The sequence below is a fragment of the Salvelinus sp. IW2-2015 genome, linkage group LG5 (genome assembly GCF_002910315.2).
Source record: "Salvelinus sp. IW2-2015 linkage group LG5, ASM291031v2, whole genome shotgun sequence".
Lineage (NCBI taxonomy): Eukaryota > Metazoa > Chordata > Actinopteri > Salmoniformes > Salmonidae > Salvelinus > Salvelinus sp. IW2-2015.
In genome coordinates this window covers 25877007-25897268 of record NC_036844.1, presented here as the reverse complement: position 1 = coordinate 25897268, position 20262 = coordinate 25877007, and the positions used below count along the sequence as shown (strand labels likewise).

General features: G+C 43.5%; 1 protein-coding gene across 5 annotated transcripts; it reads left to right on the top strand.

Annotated features, from left to right (window-relative positions):
- The first annotated feature begins 201 nt into the window (after window positions 1-201).
- osbp2a (oxysterol binding protein 2a) lies at window positions 202-18794 on the top strand. Of its 5 annotated transcripts, none has more exons than XM_023987850.2 (15): window positions 202-1046; window positions 2963-3168; window positions 10704-10954; window positions 11209-11377; window positions 11684-11807; window positions 12082-12151; window positions 12635-12769; window positions 12868-13113; window positions 13238-13358; window positions 13509-13612; window positions 15527-15622; window positions 15705-15889; window positions 16043-16263; window positions 16425-16581; window positions 16702-16814. In XM_023987850.2, the coding sequence occupies exons 1-14, from the start codon at window positions 883-885 to the stop codon at window positions 16565-16567; spliced, it is 2235 nt and encodes a 744-aa protein (XP_023843618.1). In that variant the 5' UTR covers window positions 202-882; the 3' UTR covers window positions 16568-16581; window positions 16702-16814. The 5 variants fall into 5 exon arrangements, 4 of the variants coding, with proteins under 4 accessions (XP_023843618.1, XP_023843616.1, XP_023843620.1 ...); XR_011479910.1 differs by adding an exon at window positions 16858-18794 and having other exon boundaries at window positions 212-1046; window positions 16425-16780; XM_023987848.2 differs by having other exon boundaries at window positions 212-1046; window positions 16425-16814.
- The last annotated feature ends 1468 nt before the right edge of the window (window positions 18795-20262 follow it).

Here is a 20262-nt window from a genome sequence, read left to right as displayed (position 1 = left end):
TTTAAAACTTTGTTTCTATTGAACATGCAATACTAATAAAGGCATTTTAATTAATTATATGAAGTGCCTTGGTCCTCTCTTTTTGATGACCAATTTACCAAAGACCACCTTCTGTCTACCAAAATGTACTATTGTGTACCTTAGTAGTGCTTCCCTTCCTCCTTTCTACTAATGTAGCCTTGTTTAAATTTGACACTTCGCGGCCACCATTGTTTGACAGGTGACTGCAGTTTGGATTGAATTGTGGGTCTTCTCAACCCCACAAGTGATCAAAGTTCTTCACTCGCTCCCTCGAGCTAAATCGAAGGCCGAGGGGGTAACGTTAGTGAATTGGACCTCCACTTAAAATGGCAATTAAACTGCATCCGGTTTCGACGGGGATYCCCGGAGGGAAAGTAGCTAGCGCGAGGATTGAGGTTAAAAATAATGTTAAAAATAACGTGTTTGGACCGCAGACTGATCTCGCTTCCTCCCATCTTTGAGGACATGCATTTCCTTTGCTAGAGCGGTTACTCGAATATCTTGTCAATATAATAGACAATCTTTGTCATAAACCAGTGTTGGATTTGGCCGAGCATCTACGTCACACTACTTTTCTTCCCCTGCTCGCACCAGGAACAGTGCTGAACGCTCGGCTCGGGGGAATCAAGCGAGCTAAACACGCCTTCCATTGCCGTGGTAGCCCCACTCCGTCTAGCTGAACTACTAGTAAATAACTACAGTGGGTTACCTCGTCGGCGTTACTTCATGGGTACGGTGTCGCGGTCGTTCATAGGCAAGCTAGCTAGCAGTATCATCCCTCCAGCGCTAGTTAGTAGCCAGCTAACGTTAGCAGCTCAGTGTTGATTCCTTTGACTCTATCTACCGCTGACACTGGTGCAAATGAGTGAACCGGGGAAGAGTTTGCTTTCTTCCCCTACTTCTTCAGGGGGGCAACCTGCGGGGTCTGACACCTACAAAGGCTGGCTGTATAAATGGACTAACTACTTGAAGGGCTACCAACGCCGGTGGTTTGTCCTTAGCAACGGCCTTCTGTCATATTACAGGTAATTGCTAGCAGCTAGCTATGCTACCGTTAGAAAGCTAGTTAGAATGCTAGCTGCGTTAATGCAAGCAAAGTCAAGTACAGTTTAGAACCAATCCCACAGTGACTGTAATTTCTATAGACTGCTTGGCGTGCACAATTAATATAAATGCAGCACCGTTAACAGGTAGCTTTAGAACTGCTGTAGTTGGACCAATATTACTCACCAAAACAAGTATGTTAAGATATTTGGCAATTGAGAACAGCATGCCATGATGAGCATCATCCCACAGTAAGGCAATTCTCTAGTCAGTCAATGACCAGGCATAAATGCTGAATGTGTGGGAGACAATTAGGCAAAAATAGAAACTTATCAGACTCTAAATGAATGAATATACACTCAGTGGACAGTTTATTAGGTACACCCATCTAGTACTTGGTCAGACCCCCCTTAGCCCCGAATAATTCAGGCTGTTCTGGAGTCAATGTTCGGGTGCACTGTGACGTTCACACGTTGCTCAATTGGTATCAAGGGACTTCCCCATTACACCACCGCCACCAGCCTGTACTGTTGACACTAGGCAGGATGGTGCCATCGACTCATGCTGCTTATTCCAAATCCTGACTCTACCATCAGCATGAGGCAGTAGGGACTGGGATTCGTCGGACCAGGCAATGTTTTTCCACTCAATTGTCCAATGTTGGTGATCACATGCCCACTGGAGCCACGTCTTCTTGTTTTTAGCTGATAAGGGTGGAACTCGTTGTGGTCAACTGCTGYAATAACCCATCCATGACAAGGACTGACGAGTTGTGTGTTCCGAGATGCTGTTCTGCACACCAGTGTTGTACTGCGCCGTTATTTGCCTGTTTGTGGCCAGCCTGTTAGCTTGCACAATTCTTGCAATTTTCCTTCGACCATTCTCAACAAGCTGTTTTCGCTCACAGGACTGCCGCTGACTGGATGATGTTTGTTTGTCGCACACTGTCGTGCGTGAAAAGCACAGGAGCCCGGCCGTTTCTGAGACACTGGAACCAGCGCGCCTTGCACCGACGATCATACCACGCTCTGTCGCTTAGGCCACTCATTTTGCCCATTCTAGCCATACTGTTCACATTTGTGAACAGGATGGTGTAACTAATAAACTGACCAATGAGTCTATATTTATGGTTGCTTATATGATGACATTTGCACATTTCATGTAGATAATTGTTATCAATGAAGCTTTGAATAATATTTTAGATGAGATTCCCATTGGAAGAGCTTTTTTTTGTGGGTGAGGGGTTATTTTACAGGAATGACTGTCAGCGCGTACGACACTGCATATCTATGTAACCTACAAGAGGTCGTTACATTTCATTATGATGTATAAGATGTCAGACATGATTTATCTGATGCTTTTAGAATGTGTGGTCCTCTGATTCAGTAACGGCCTTCACAGTTGTTAGGCACAGTTCCCTAAAACCAGTTAAGAGGGATCTCAGCCAGACTGTGTTATGCACTAATTGTGAGGTATTTGTCAGAGGTGTGTGTGTGTGGACACACTTGGACATCACCACTTTCCCCGGCTGCCCTACAGTCTCTGATGGGAATGCATGACTGCTTTGCCGTGTGTGTTTATGTAACTGAACTCTTGAGTACCAGCACAGAATAAAGAGTTAAATGCCCTGGCATAACCAACGCATTCACATTGCACTGACATGCACACACAGATACACTGCCAAGCACTCACATCAGCTATGCTCAAGTAGGTGCAGGTGTAACAAACCATGAGATACTGTACTCCTATGAAATATAAATAATTGCATGTGTGTGTGGCTGAATTTGTGTGGTGTGCATGTGTGTGTGGCATTTCTGTCTCTAGAACTAGATTTAGTCAGCAGACTCTTTTCCCTTGTCTCTGTGTGTGTTGGTGTGTGTGCGTCTCTGTGCATTAGGACTCAGGCAGAGATGGCCCACACTTGCCGTGGCACCATCTCCCTGACCACGGCACACATTGAAGTGGGTGACGCGTGCCACCTGGTGCTAACCAGTGGAGGGCGGAGCTACCACCTGAAGGCCACCTCAGATGGGGAGAGTCAGCGCTGGGTCTCTGCCCTCCAACAGGCTAAGGCCAACGCCAGTCACATGATGCACCAATCAGGTGAGAGACAGTGGAAAATTATATGTTTGAGTGGATTGGGATGTTTTTAAATGGGAGAGTGAGTGAAGAATGTTTATGACAACACTGATTTGTGATCCTTAGAATKATGAAAAAGTTATGCCGAAGTATTGAGACTAGGATATTTTACCTTTGGAGGTGAAAATGTATTAACTGTCCACAGGTTCTGTTTTTGGAACTTTCAAGGTTGGGCACCCGAGGTAAACAAATCGTATAATGTAGCATTCCATGTCAAGGTTACCAGTGTCATTCATGCAATCAACCACAAGGTGGTGGACTTGCTCAATAAATGTTGACTGTTTATGACAAGTGTTCCTGTTTTCTCTATTTTTTAATTTTACTAGGCAAGTCGGTTAAGAACAAATTCTTATCTTCAACCGACTTGCCTAGTAAAATTWAAAAATGGTCCAACGCTCTAACCACTAGGCTACCCTGCCGTATAATGAAACATTTGAATATAATTATTGTGGGGGTTGGTTCTGTTCCCTTAAAAACCTCAGATGGAGACACTCACTTATCAGTCATTTCAACAAGCTATCATGTGGCTTTTTTGCTAATTGCATTGCTAAGAGTGGGCACTGCTCTGGTGTCCTTGAGAATACATTTTCTTGATTGAACTGTGTAGTTTTGAGCTGTCTCCACCGATTGCTGGTTTAAGTCCAGTTCTCTGATTTGCACTTAGTGAGCTTGTGGAAAAGAGGGTGACTGCGAAGGATGGTGCAAGCGCACAGCTTGTAATGGCATCTCTCTCTCTCTCCTCTCTCTGCCCTACATCTAATTTCTATCTTCCCTCACACACTTGCTCTCTCTTTCCCCCCATACCCCTCCCTTTTTGAGTATGACGACAGCCAGAGTTGAATGAAGCGACCTTCCAGCATTTATACTCCTCCTCCCACTGCTATGGGGGGAGAGATGCTTCATATTTCCATTAAGACTATTTTCTCTCCATCTGCACTGTAGAGAAAGAGATTGAGTGCAGCCTCCTAATGAGTTTTCCTCTGTAAGTATTTATTACCTGCAATAACTATATTGAGGAAAGAATTGTCAAGTAAGCTATAGTGGAGGGGTTGGTGTGTGTATTTGTGAGTGGATTCATTCCCTGTGTGGTACTGTAAGGTGTTTTTGTCCTCATGGTAATTCACTTTGACAGTCAGTGGGGTAGACTTATTTTGTGGGGTAGACTTAATTTATCAGCTGCACAATGTTATTTGGCATCTTTAATGTGTCCGCTTCTCTTTGCGGCAATGCTCAGTCAAAAATCTATCTTTAGCTCCTTACTGATTTGAACTGACCTAAATATGACAGATGGTGGTAATACATGTAATGCACGTTTTTCTACAGATAGGATTTATGACTGATTTTCTCAGTGCTCTGCATTCATTCATTAGAGAGGGGTTGTGCCTCTGCTTCGTTCCACAGTACTCTTACCCTCTGGAGGGTTTGTCTGTGTATGCTTGTGTTTATGGACATGGGTTTAAACTTTAAAGTCATCTGTTTGTTTACTTAACCTTTATTTAACGGGTCAGTTAAGAACAAATTCTTACAGCCTGGTGAGTGGTGAGTCAGGGAAGTCAGTTGAGAAAAGATTCTTATGTACAATAACAGCCTGGCAAGTGGCTATGGTCAATGCGGCTAAACAGATGTAGCAAATGAAGCTACGCTAAGTCACTGAACAGCATTTGTTAGATCTGAGCCCATTTAGATGATTTTCCATTCGCCCATGGCTCAGAAACTGCTGAAACTACAGTAATATAGGACATTGGACACTTGTGGTGCAATAATAGTAAACATCATTCCTTTCGCAGAGCTGTGGATTTTAATTGAGTATTAGCCTCATGATCTCTGCTTTAATTCCCTGGTCTCTGAGATTGGGCACCGTTGGAAGAGTTGCCCCCATATTTAGGAGCTGTTGTTGTGGTATTGTTTTGTACCAAGGGAAGTTAATCAGATTGGTGTTTACTGAAGGTGTGTGTGTGTGTGTGTGTGTGTGTGTGTGTGTGTGTGTGTGTGTGTGTGTGTGTGTGTGTGTGATCTACTGATGATTATAACAGAGGTCTTCAGTAATTAGATTCTAGATGATAATAGATGGACACACCAGTTGTCTTAGATGATTGCAGCAGAGCAAGATGTTTTGCCGGCAACTTTAGCATGCCGCCAGCTTTTTGCTGACTTTCCTTTATATCTGAAAGGTATTGCCGGCAACAAAGCCTGTACTTTTATTTCCGCCAACCGACCTAGTCATAATTTTGGTAAGATGTTTAAAAGTCCCGCCAACCCATCAATGTAAAGTATTCATACCCCTTGATTTACAGTGCCTTCAGAAAGTAATCATACCCCTTGACTTATGCAAATCTATTAAATTAAATACAGATATCTAATTTACATAAGTATTCACACTGCTGAATCAATACTTTGTAGAAGCACCTTTGGTAGCGAATACAGCTGTGAGTCTTTTTGGGTAAGTCTCTTTCCACACCTGGATTGTGCAACATTTGCCAATTATTATTTTCAGATTTCTTCAAGCTCTGTCAAATTGGTTGTTGATCATTGCTACACTACCATTTTCAGGTCTTGCCATATATTTTCAATTAGATTCAGTGGTGGAAAAAGTACCCGATTGTCATACTTGAGTAAAAGTAAAGATGCCTTATAAGAAAATTACTCAAGTAAAAGTGAAAGTCACCCAGTAAAATACTACTTCAGTAAGTAGTATACAAGTATTTGGTTTTAAATATACTTAAGTATCAAAAGTAAAAGTAATTGCTAAACTATACTATAAGTATAAATCATTTCAAATGTCTTATATTAAGCAAACCAAACTATTCTAGTTTTTTACATTTATGGATAGCCAGGGGCACACTCCAACACTCAGACTATAGGTCGACCGATTAATTAGGGCCGATTTCAAGTTTTCATAACAATCGGTAATTGTCATTTTTGGACACCGATTATGGCCGATTTACATTGCACTCCACGAGGAGACTGCGTGGCAGGCTGACTACCCGTTATGCGATTGCAGCAAGGAGCCAAGGTAAGGCGCTAGCTAGCATTAAACTTATCTTATAAAAAACAATCAATCTTAACATAATCAATAGTTAACTACACATGGTTGATGATATTACTAGTTTATCTAGCTTGTCCTGCGTCGCATATAATCGATGCGGTGCCTGTTAATTTGTCATTGAATCACAGCGTACTTTGCCAAACGGGTGATTTAACAAGAGCATTCGTGAAAAAAAGCACTGTCGTTGCACCAATGTATACCTAACCATAAACATCAATGCCTTTCTTAAAATCAATAAACAAGTATATATTTTTAAACCTGCATATTTAGTTAATATTGTCTGCTAACATGAATTTCTTTAAACTATGGAAATTGTCACTTTTCTTCCGTTCTGTGCAAGCAGAGTCAGGGTATATGCAGCAGTTTGGGCCGCCTGGCTCGTTGCGAACTGTGTGAAGACCATTTCTTCCTAACAAAGACCGTAATTAATTTGCCAGAATTTAACATAATTATGACATAACATTGAAGGTTGTGCAATGTAACAGCAATATTTAGACTTATGGATGATAAAATAGATAAAATACGGAACGGTTCTGTATTTCACWGAAAAAATAAACGTTTTGTTTTCGAAATTATAGTTTACAGATTTGACCATATTAATGACCTAAGGCTCGTATTTCTGTGTGTTATTATATTATAATTAAGTCTATGATTTGATAGAGYAGTCGGACTGAGCGGTGGTAGGCAGCAGCAGGCTCGTAAGCAGCACTTTCGTGCATTTGCCAGCAGCTCTTCGCTGTGCTTCAAGCATTGTGCTGTTTAGGACTTCAAGCCTATCAACTCCCGAGATTAGGTTGGCAATACTAAAGTACCTATTAGAACATACAATATTTAACTGTATATGAAATACAAATGGTATAGAGAGAAATAGTCCTATAATAACTACAACCTAAAACTTCTTACCTGGGAATATTGAAGACTCATGTTAAAAGGAACCACCAGCTTTCATATGTTCTGAGTAAGGAACTTAAACGTTAGCTTTTTTTACATGGCGCACATTGCACTTTTACTTTCTTCTCCAACACTTTGTTTTTGCATTATTTAAACCAAATTGAACATGTTTCATTATTTATTTGAGACTAAATTGATTTTATTGATGTATTATATTAAGTTAAAATATGTGTTCATTCAGTATTGTTGTAATTGTCATTATAAATATATATATATATATATATATATAAAAATCGGCCGATTAACCGGTATCAGCTTTTTTTGGTCCTCCAATAATCGGTATCGGTATTGGCGTTGAAAAATCATAATCGGTCGACCTCTAACTCAGACATCATTTACAAATGAAGCATTTGTGTTTAGTGAGTCCGCCAGATCCGARCCAGTAGAGATGACCAGGGATGTTCTCATGATAAGTGTGTGAATTTGACCATTTTCCTGTCCTGCTAAGTCTTAAAAATTTACTTTTGGGTGTCAGGGAAAATATATGGAGTAAAAAGTAAATAATTGTCTTTAGAAAGTTGTCATAAATAGTCAAGTACAGATACCCCCAAAAACTATTTGGGTAGTACTTTAAAGTATTTTTACTTAAATCTACTCAGTGCTGTAAAGTACTTAAGTCAGACTTATAACTCGGCCACTCAGGAACATTCACTGTCTTCTTGGTAAGCAACTCCATTGTAGATTTGGCCTTGTGTTTTAGGTTATTGTCCTGCTGAAAGRTGAATTAATCTCCCAGTGTCTAGTGGAAAGCATACTAAATCAGGTTTTCCTCTAGGATTTTGCCTGTGCTTAGCTCCATTCTGTTTCTTTTTTATCCTGACAAACTCCCCAGTCCTTAATGATTACAAGCATACCCACAACATGATGCAGCCACCACTATGCTTAAAAATATGGAGACCCCAGGCGTCCTTCTTTTCACTCTGTCAATTAGGTTAGTATTGTGCAGTAACTACAATGTTGTTGATCCATCTTCAGTTTCCTCATCACAACCATTAAACTCTGTAACTGTTTTAAAATTACCATTGGCCTAATGGTGAAATCCCTGAGCAGTTTCCTTCTTCTCCTGCAACTGAGTTAGGAAGGACGCCTGACTGGGTGCATTGATACACCATCCAAAGCTTAATTAATAACTGAGGCTGTAACACAACAACATTTGGTAAAGTGAAGGGGTGGGAATACTTTCCGAAGGCACTGTAAGTGTCCACTCGTAACACCTTACAGTAGCTCACACCACCTGTCTCTCCTCTTTCCTTACTCCTTCTCCTGGCATCTTTCCTTTGCCCATCCCCATTGTGTGTTCCCTCTCCATCACCTGTAGGGGTGGATCACTGTCACACATGAGTCATTCAGATGTATGAGTCATGGCCATCTCTATCAATTATCTGCTGACATGTTTTCCTCTGACTCCCAGATATGACAGATGATGATGTGTACTTAACGATTGCACAAACACAAACATACCATGCAGCCCTCCTCATCTCCTTCTACTGTGTAGCAGATATTACTAACAGTCAATTTAGGCTACATTATCACAGTCCATTTAGACTACATTATCACAGTCCATTTAGGCGACATTATCACAGACATTTCCTAGGATGGGTGTGCTTCTATTCAGAGTCACAGGTTTGGTGACTATGGTAAAACAATTGTACACTGGGTTCATAGCCAAGCACATTTAGAGCAAGCTGTCGAGAGAGAGAGAGAGAGAGAGAGAGGAGAGATGGATGAGAGAGAGAGAGACGAGAGAGAGAGAGAGAGAGAGAGAGAAGGAAGAAGAGACGAGAGAGAGAGAGAGAGAGAGAGAGAGAGGAGAGGCAGAGAGAGAGGAGAGAGAGAGAGGAGGAGAGGAGAGAGAGAGAGAGAGAGAGGAGAGAGAGAGAGAGAGAGAGAGAGAGAGAGAGAGAGAGAGGAGAGAGAACGAGGAGAGAGAGAGAGGAGACGAGAATCAGGCGATTGGTGTCCCGCAGGCTCGAGGCGTAGAAGTGAAAGAGAGAGAGAGAGAGAGAGAGAGAGAGGCAAGCATCTCCTGGGTGCTCTTATCTGTCTCTCTCCCCATGTGCTGTATATGTGTCATCGGACCACTGCAGATGTCTGAAGGAGTTTTCACTCTCTCTCATTTTAATCTTCTTCCCCTGAGAGCTCATAAATCCACTTTCCATTATTTTGTTTTTTCTCTAATAACAGCATGGGAGTCCTTGACTGTTGTCTGGCGCTCCAAGGCTGCTCTGCCTGACACTGGCCTTGATTCAGACAACCTGCCTGGGAGATTGTAGCTTATATATGCATGCATGTCACATGAAGCAGGCAAATGCAGAAGCTGATGGATTTGGCCCAGATCTGTGTTTTTACGGTAGGATCTACTGTAGGTATTTGTGATATTTACATTGTTTATTCTGACATTTACTTAACAACCACTGGATTCACACAACAGTAGTGTTTGAGTTTGGCAAAGTTCTGTCGATATGGAGATGAGTAGCCTAGATTTTATTTCTAGACAGCAAGGGCTGTTTATAATTTGAGTTGTTCTGATTTGGTGCTTTTTGATGCCTCTGGCACCATGTAAAGTGTCAGGGTTTTACAATGTTGTTTTCTCTAGCGTTCCATCTTGTCCAATGTCCTAGACTACCAGTTAACAGTAGGATTCAGGTTCTGAGGTGTCAATAATCTAGTCTACAGGGTARGACTCCAGATTACTTTGTTGTTGTAGGATGCAGATGGCAAGGTTGTGGAGATCTAGGTGACCGTGGCGGGTGTTTCAGACACCAGGCTCCAGCAGCTCTGAGATGTCTGTAACACTGCTGCTCTCACTGAGAGACTTGTCTGTCTATTCCGCCTGTCCTCACTCTCTGAGCTCCTTAAAGTCCACATAATGATCGCACCCCAGGAATATGTCTGCCTCTGTTGGTACTGGTCGATTTATTTCCTCTTGCTGCCTCTCAGCTGCCTGTGACTGATGGTACCAACACGGGGGAGGAGCGGAGGGAAGTGAAGTGCGTCATCGTTTTTCTCCCTCCGCTGCTAAAAATAACTCAGTCCTCCAATTGCTTGGGCCTGTGTTTCCACAGCGACCATAGAAATGTAATTCATAGCTTCCTGTTTGCGGGGGGGGTCACAGCGGTGTATAGCGTTAATATCTCTCTTCCCGTCTCACACTCTCGATCTATTCCCATACATAACTTCACATCTCTGTAGTATCTCTCCATCTTTGTCTATCTCTTTGTCAGTGAGAAGTTATTGTTTTATCTCTGCCTGCATCACAACTATAATTGTCTACAGTATCTCTATCCCATCTTCTCGTCCATAATGGAAACTGTATGACCGTCCGAGGGCACGAAAGGAAATAACAYATTCCGCCCTTCAAATCAATCATGTCTTCTCCACTTGCAGATTTATATAGTCAATGCTATTCTAAGAATATGGCTTTGTAAGCAAATGCCTGAATGAATGGAACAAATTCAGTGCTGCTCCCTCTAACCATCCCTACCACCCTCTGTCTGTACAGATGACTCTGGAGACGAGGCCCCCGTGCCCCAGCCTGACCGAGCCCTGACCCAGGGGGCTCTGAAGACCCTGGCCAGTAAGCTGGACGACCTGAGCACCTGCAACGAGCTAATCGGCAAACACGGCGCCGCCCTGCAGCGATCCCTCAGCGAGCTCGAGGACCTGCGCACGGCCACCGACGGCACCGACAAACTCAAGACTGTCAACGAGCGTGCCACACTCTTCCGCATCACCTCCAATGCTATGATCAATGTGAGGACCGACTCACTTTGCTAACACTTTGCCAACATTTCAGTACTGGCTACTTCAATCGATTTTTTTAGTATAACCAATGCTAGTAGTCATCCTACTGCTTTGATCAATACAACAATAAGAACTCTTAATGCCATGATCAATAGGAGTGTTTATTATATTGGACTGTGTGTTGTAGCTATGCTCTGTAACTTTAGAGGTGTCATTGATATATTGTACCCTCTGTGGCTGCCCTCTCCTCTGTATGGTCTCAGGCCTGTCGGGACTTCCTGGACGTAGCAGAGACACACAGCCGGAGGTGGCAGAGAGCCCTGCAGTATGAGAGAGAACAGCGCCACCACCTGGAGGAGACTATTGAACAGCTAGCCAAGCAGCACAACAGCCTGGAGAGGGCCTGGAGAGAGGCTCCCAGCACACACCCAGGTCAGAGGCGCGCACACACACACACCAGTCTGTTCTCTCATATTTGATTAAGATTAGAAAACACTCAATGGTTTAAGCTCCTACCGTGAAGGTAGTTTGGTGTAGTTTATTGCTTGGTATTGATTGGAATCTCACAAAAAAACTGTCCCTCTGGTCATCCCAGGCACTGCATTCATAATGGGATGTTGCTGGTTTATCTTTCAGAATTTCGTTTATTGTAGCATAAATGCACTCCGGTTTGAGAAATAAGATCTACACAAACAAAACACCCGAACTCAAACTGTAATTATCCTGTGTATCTGGCAGACGGAGGTGAGAGAACGCAGGAGGGGGACGCCAGTGATGAGAATGAAGACACAGAGTTCTTTGATGCCATGGAGGACTCCCCTGCCTTCATCACAGTGACCGCCTCTGACCACACCCAGCACAGGTCAGTTAGGGTCACTGGGATGAAACCCTGATGAAGGAAGCTTGCTGTTGAAACATGAGTTATTACATGTGTTGCATCGGATTCAGAACCAGAATTTTCCTCAGTCAGGGTCACTGACCTTATCTCTACTGATCATGGGGCCAAGTAGAGTTCATTCATATAGCTATGTAATATGACGATGCTAGCATAATTCATTAGGCTTTATTATGTATAATGAATTCATTTGACTGTTTTGTGTATACAGTATAGTAGTTATAGTGTGTTTGTGTTTCAGACGCTCCGGCAGTAACCAGAGTATCATGAGTGGAGGATTACCCAATAATGAATGGAGCCACAATGAGAATGTGAGTCTGCAGTCTTATGCTTTACCACCTCTTTACATACAGAGGTTTAGTAAACCATAGGCAAGGTTATCTTACCTTAGGGAAGGGATCATCAACTAGATTCAGCCGCGGGACAATTTGTTTTTCATGAGTGKATGGTCGGGGGCAGGAACCGAATTACAAATCATTTGTATTATTGTAAATTAACTGCAAATTAACCGCAAGAAGCCCAAACATATAAAATGTTTGATTAAAACCTATTAAATTTAAACCTTGCTTACATTTGTATACGGTCACATGTGTCTCTCTATTATGTGTGGGAATACGTTTTTTGCTCAGAAAACTTGGGGGGCCAAATAAAAGCACCCGTGGGACACCAGTTGGGGGAACCCTGCCTTAGGGCCTCAGGGATTGTATGATACAATACTTTAGGGTGAAATAATATATCCTGTAATACCTCTGCTTACCTGATTAACCGTGGTTGACCATGCATGTGTTCCTCAGGACTCTGGCTCCAACAACGTGCAGCTGCGTAGAGTTAGACGGAGCCGCATCCCAAACAAACCCAACTACTCCCTCAACCTGTGGAGCATCATGAAGAACTGCATCGGCAAGGAGCTGTCMAAGATCCCCATGCCTGTAAGAGAAACGACAAGTGATTATATGGTCTGTACTAGTGTTTGTGTATTAAGCGCAGGACGCAACACCAACGTGTCTGCCTGCATCTGTGACCTCAGGTAAACTTCAACGAGCCCCTATCGATGCTGCAGCGTCTGACTGAGGATCTAGAGTACAGTGACCTGCTGGACCGGGCGTCTCGCTGTGAATCGTCCCTGGAGCAGATGTGCCTGGTGGCAGCCTTCTCTGTGTCCTCCTACTCCACCACCATCCACCGCACTGCCAAGCCCTTCAACCCCCTGCTGGGGGAGACCTACGAGCTGGACCGCCTGGACGACTTCGGCTACCGCTCCATCTGCGAGCAGGTCAGACACAACGAACACCCCGGCACACTCTCTCTCTGAAACATGTATGTCTAACATGCACAGAGATAAACAGAATGGCCCACGCACTACTGACGACGTCACCCTCCTCGTCCTGCTCTCTCAGGTCAGTCACCATCCCCCAGCTGCCGCCCACCATGTGACGTCACAGCGAGGCTGGACCCTGTGGCAGGAGATCACTATCGACAGCAAGTTCAGAGGGAAATACATCTCTGTAATGCCATTAGGTGAGCCGTGCATACCCAGTACATACATTGTCCTCCAATATGCACTAAATACTGGTTACATATACAGAATCATGTCACATAGCTATTTCAAATCCATCTTAATTAGATATTTTGTATAATGTTGTGTATTTGAATTATCTTTTTCTCTAGGCTGCATCCACCTGCAGTTCCACTCCAGTGGGAATCACTATGTGTGGGGCAAAGTCACCTCCACGGTGCACAACATCATAGTGGGCAAACTGTGGATTGACCAGGTGAGTGTCTCACATATTTAATGTGTGTTTGTATATTTGTATACAGTCCGTTTGTCCCTATTGTTTATATACAGGTGTAGGATGGAGAAAAAAAAGACCTATATTGTCACAGCTATGTAATCCTGCAGCAACATGATTTGAACATTTAGTCCTTAATGTTGCTTGATTGGTGGTTAGGCTATTGGCTGGCCAAAAGTAGGCTGCATAAGTGCAATACTCTTAATGTAACTGTGGGTTTTCAGTGAATTTATGTAAAACACAAAGTTGTTCTGCATTTCCTGCGGCGCATGACAATTCTCAGCAACAAAAGAGTGATCAAATGAAGTGCGGCACAGGAGGTTGGGGCAGCTTCACTGAGGAAGACGGTGTCGCAGTAATGACTGGGGTGAAATGGTATCGAATACATCAAACAAATCAAATTTATTTATAAAGCCCTTCTTACATCAGCTGATATCTCAAAGTGCTGTACAGAAACCCAGCCTAAAACCCCAAACAGCAAGCAATGCAGGTGTAGAAGCACGGTGGCTAGGAAAAACTCCCTAGAAAGGCCAGAACCTAGGAAGAAACCTAGAGAGGAACCAGGCTATGAGGGGTGGCCAGTCCTCTTCTGGCTGTGCCGGGTGGAGATTATAACAGAACGTGGCCAAAATGTTGAAATGTTCATAGATGACCAGCAGGGTCAAATAATAATAATCACAGTTGTTGTCGAGGGTGCAACAGGTCAGCACCTCAGGAGTAAATGTCAGTTGGCTTTTCATAGCCGATCATTCAGAGTATCTCTACTGCTTCTGCTGTCTCTAGAGAGTTGAACACAGCAGGTCTAGGACAGGTAGCACGTCCGGTGAACAGGTCAGGGTTCCATAGCCGCAGGCAGAACAGCTGAAACTGGAGCAGCAGCACGGCCAGGTGGACTGGGGACAGCAATGAGTCATCAGGCCAGGTAGTCCTGAGGCATGGTCCTAGGGCTCAGGTCCTCCAATAGAGAGAGAATTAGAGAGAGCATACTTAAATTCACACAGGACACCGGATAAGATAGGATAAATACTCCAGATATAACAGACTGACCCTAGCACCCCCGACACATAAACTACTGCAGCATTAATTCTGGAGGATGAGACGGGAGGGGTCGGGAGATACTGTGGCCCCATCCGACGATACCCCCAGACAGGGCCAAACAGGCAGGATATAACCCCACCCACTTTGCCAAAGCACAGCCCCCACACCACTAGAGGGATATCTCCAACCACCAAGTTACCATCCTGAGACAAGGCCGAGTATAGCCCACAAAGATTTCCGCCACGGCACAMCCCAAGGGGGGGCGCCAACCCATACAGGAAGATCACGTCAGTGACTCAACCCACTCAAGTGACGCACCYCTCCTAGGGACGGCATGGAAGAGCACCAGTAAGYCAGTGACTCAGCCCCTGTAATAAGGTTAGAGGCAGATAATCCCAGTGGAGTGAGGGGAACCGGCCAGGCAGAGACAGCGACATGGTTTCGCATGTGTTTGATTCCATTTGCTTCATTCCGGACATTATTATGAGCTGTCCTCCCCTCAGCAGCCTCCTGTGGTGGGCGGTGTTGTAGAGAATCTACCTCACTCTGCTCTCTCTCATTATGTCTGCATGAATCATCAGGTCTCCATGTTTGCCAAAAACACAATCCAATCTGTTTTTTCCCATCTATCTATCTCCATCCCTCCCTGTCCTGCTTTGCTGTCCTCACTCTCAACATTGTCCCTCATGATTAATGACACCAATAGTAATGATTATGATATATTGCTAACATTGATAAACCAGAAGTATTTTGTAATCATATTGTTGACAGTGTGTAGATAATGCTGAAGCTAATTTCCACCAGGAGAATCATCAGCCTGTGGCATGGGATAAATAGCCTGTGTTTTTCTCTTTGTAGTCTGGGGACATTGAAATAGTCAACCACAGGACCAAGGACAGCTGCCACCTCAAGTTTGTCCCTTACAGTTATTTCTCCAGAGACCTCTCACGCAAGGTAAATCTATGGTTTTAGAAACAGAGGCAGTCCTTCCCACATCCTCAATGTTTCCTCCCTCTCTCTGATGTTGTGACTCCAGGTGACAGGTGTGGTAGCAGACAGCGAGGGCACGGCCCATCACATTCTGTCTGGGACCTGGGACGACAAGATGGAGAGCGCCAAGATAGTGGAGAGTAGCCGGGGATGTGGAGGGTCAGAGGGCAAACAGAAGACCCTCTATCAGACCCTCCAGCCCAAAGTGCTGTGGAAGAAATACCCTCTCCCGTAAGATCAGCCTGCCTGCATATTACCAAGTCAGCCTTAAGCATCTTTGCGACACTTCTTACTCCCATATCACTACCCGTCGCTACTCRCCCTCTCCCTCTCTGTCCATCCTATCTATCTGTCTCACCTCAGTGTTTTCTCTCCACTCCCCAGGGAGAATTCTGAGAACATGCACTTCTTCTCCTCCTTGGCCCTGACCCTGAACGAGCCTGAGGAGGGCGTGGCCCCGACTGACAGCCGCCTGAGGCCCGACCAACGGCTGATGGAGGCGGGGCTGTGGGACGAGGCCAACGCCCACAAACAGCGTTTGGAGGAACGACAGAGGCTGGAGAGGAGGAAGAGGGAGGCACAAGCAACACAGGTCCTGGAAGAAGGTGAGGAGGGTAGTGAAAGGACTTGATAAAGGACATCTCAAGAGAGATTACAGTATAGAAACTAGGAAGCAAAAGTGTGACAATTGCAATACAGTGTATGTCAGCAAGATGTTACCCATATGGAGTTACATATGTGTATGTTTGTGTCTCTGACTCCTTAGGCCAAGACATCGAGGGCTTCCAGCCACTGTGGTTTGAGAGGAGGACAGATGATTCAACGGGGGAGAGCACTTACGTGTACAGGGGTGGATACTGGGAGGCCAAAGACAGACAGGACTGGAGCCAATGCCCTGAGATCTTCTAAGGCTCCACCCCTAGGTCTGTGACATCACTGGAGGGCAGAGCTGAGGGAATAATGGACAAGCAGAGGGAGGGGTCCACATGCTGCAAACACATTGACATGTGGCCAACTCTTTTGTCAATGTGTGTGTGTTCCAGAAAGACGGAGCCCTCCATGCCAAACTTCAAGAACATTCTCTGTCCCCTTCACCGACCAGTGTTTCCCAAGCATGGCCTCGTGTGTGTGTGTGTGTGTGTGTGTGTGTGTGTGTGTGTGCTGTCTCTTATACACATCTAGATGTGTATAAGAGACAGGTGTGTGTGTGTGTGTGTGTGTGTGTGTGTGTGTGCGTGTGCGTGTGCGTGTGTGTGCGTGGCGCAACAGAGTAAGTTAGAGAGACAACCTATTTGAGATATTTTGATTAAGAGTTACAAAATAGATAGAGCTATTGCATGGAAACCCATATTTATTTGAGGTGGTATGTCTAGTGGTGCCTAGCGCCCAATTGATCTGGTAATAAGGTAATAACTACCGTAAGTTTATAATATTATAGAATAATATTGGGACAATTGTATGGATAAGGGGGGGAAATGAAAGAGGTTGTGTTTTGGTTCTAGGATGTCCTGTTCCAGTCTGAGCAACTATCTCCAATATATACCAAGGGTACAAAACATTAGGAACACCTTCATAATATTGAGTTGCACCACCTTCTGCCCTCAGAACAGCCTCAATTCGTTGGGGCATGGACTACAATGTGTCAAGCGTTCCACAGGGATGCTGGCTCATGTTGACTCCAATGCTTCCCACAGTTGAGTCAAGTTGGCTGGATGTCCTTTGGGTGGTGGACCATTCTTGATACACACAGGAAACCGTTAAGCATGTAAAACCCAGCAGCATTGCAGTTCTTGACACACGCCAACCGGTGTGCCTGGCACCTACTACCATACCCTGTTCAAAGACACTTACATATTTTGTCTTGCACAATCACCCTCTGAATGGCACACATACACAAACCGTGTCTCAAGGCTTGAAAATCCTCCTTTAACCTGTCCTCCCTTTCAGCTACACTGATTTGAAGCAGATTTTCTTTTAGTTGACAGCAATAAGGGATCAAAGCTTTCACCTGGATGCCGTGTCATGGAAAGAGCAGGTGTTCCTAATGTTTTTTATACTTTACATATCTATATGTAACTATGCATATCTATATGTAACATTGTGCAGTGCCAGTGTTTCCTTCCGTTGCAACAGCTAGGCACTCCCCAGATTTGTAACTTAACAGTGCATTTCTGCAGTGCATGAAAACACCCATGTAGTGGACGCTGATATCACTGGACACTTTTGATCTGTACAGACCTCATCTCGGAAACCAAGAACTAAAGTCTTTACCAGTTATGTTACATGCGTCTTTCCATGAGTGATTAGTACAGACCAAAAACGGTAGGGGAATTTTTAGTATGTGAGAAGCTACCCACGATTATGATCATTCGTAAACGATATCGATTGTGTTCTAATGTCTTGATTTCTCAAATGTTGATGAGGGTGCATTATGAACAGACAAAATGGTAAATCTTAACAAAATTGGTTAATGATTCCACCCTGTGCAATGAAATGTTTCAATGTCTTAAATATTTTTTTAAATATTAAGAAATCGTCTGAATTATACTATAGGATGTGTAATGTCGGGTTTCACAATGCAAAGGAGGTGTGTACTCCAATTATTACACATCTTTGTGTTTGACTGCAGGCATTTAAACATGCACCATCAATGAACTCAGATCAGTGTTGTGGCATCACTTGTAGCTAATGCATGGTTTAATGTGCTCATGCACTGCTGCCTAGTATTAATTAGGCATTAGCCTCAATAGTTGTTTCTAGACTTCATTCACAGAAGATCATCGTGTGAATTCACCTCTTGTGCCCTAGGTCTTCGAAAATTGACCTTTTTTTGCTTGAACAAACATAAACTGTCTCAATGTGGTCTTTGTAAACACCCACAGTGTTATCAGAGATGGTCTATRATGTAGTAACCAGCTTTGGTGTCATGCAGTTCTCAACTCAAGACATGATGAGAAATAAATGAGACAAGTTGAAGACTCAAAAGCCAAGAGGAGATTTCCCCTGGGACAGTCTGTCTGATCTGGGCTAGCCGGTCTGATGGGGCTGCACACTCCACATTACTCGTTTGACGTCATCTTGGCTCTAGCACACATATGTATTCAAGGTACCACTCAATAAAAGCAATTCAATCTAATTATGTGCACTTTATTGGCTTGCCAGATTTGTAATCATGATAAATGTTCGTCTTCAACTGACCTCAACCTGAAAAATACTTTTTCTGTTTTTAATGTTGCTGCAGTTGCACTTACATCCAGCAGGTGCCGCTATAGCCTACATTTTAATATTGCTGATGTAATGCCATGWCCACTTAAAGTTTAAAAAAAAGCTTCATTCTGACATCGGGCTTGCATTGTCAAATGCCATGTAAGTATTCAAGCATACTATGGCTTGAAAGCAGATTGGTGTGGCGACAAGTGGTATTCAGGTCTAATAATTCAAATACAATTATTGTGTTAGGCTATAGATACGATTAGAAAAATGAAAATGCATTGCAAACAGTGAATAGGTAATTGCCTTGTTCACATGATACCATGATTTGAAATATCCTGGATGTACATACACACCATGTTATATGCTTAATATGGCACAGAATTTAGGATGACATAACCTAGGATAACCTTAGTGAATGGAATATCCTAGTGTTCCTGTGTCTTCTTATAAAAGATCATTTTGGAATTAAGCATTACAGTAATTATATCTGAACAAATGTGAAAGTTTGCACAATTTGTTGCTGATCAGTCAACATACAGTCCTTTTGGCTGTTTTAAGGCGGTGGTGTCGTGCTCACTGGCAAGATAACATCTGTACTGTATTCTACACTTGAGAACAGAATGTTCCAAACTGAGGCAGAGTATCATGCATTCTGTTTTTCACATACAACTCCTCACTAGGGGGTGGGAATGCAAGGTGGTGTGGTAAAGGGGGGAACAATCTCACTGCGATTTCTGTCCCATGTGCTATATTTGCATTGGTGGATTGTTTGTTTTTTAATACAATCAGTAGATCAACATTTGTTCACTGTGTACATTGAGTGCTCTGTTTAGGTTAATTCATATTTGTGCAGACATGTTTTATTAAGTGTTATATAAAAACAAACGCCTTTAGAGGAAGAAGTGTGCTGTATGTGCTGACACTGCATAATAAAGTAACGCTTCTTATTCCTCTCAGTTGCATTTCAGTATGTGTTTCACTCTGCAGCTCCTCCGTACTCCTCTATCGGCAGGTTTCTAGGTGAGGCCTATTTCTATCTAGACATGTAGCAATATGRCCATAGACTGATATTTTATACTGTATCAGGGACCAACGTGGGCAACGCATAAGTGTCAAAGATATAAGTTGGATAGCCCTAAGAGGCAAGCAAAGCAAGTAAGCTGTGAGTGTGTGATGTTTTATGTAGTTTTTACCTAAGCTTAGCCTACTGTAAAAGGTATAGGCATGAGCTCTTGTMCAGGCTAAGGTAATCTTTTCTTTGTTACTGTCCCAGTAAACAAAGAGAGGGTGATTGTTTTATCAGACTGTGGCTGCTGGTGTGGCCATAAGTTGGGGAGTAGGAAAAAAAGGATAAAAGTGGAACATGTTTTGAGTGAATATGGAGTGGTGGA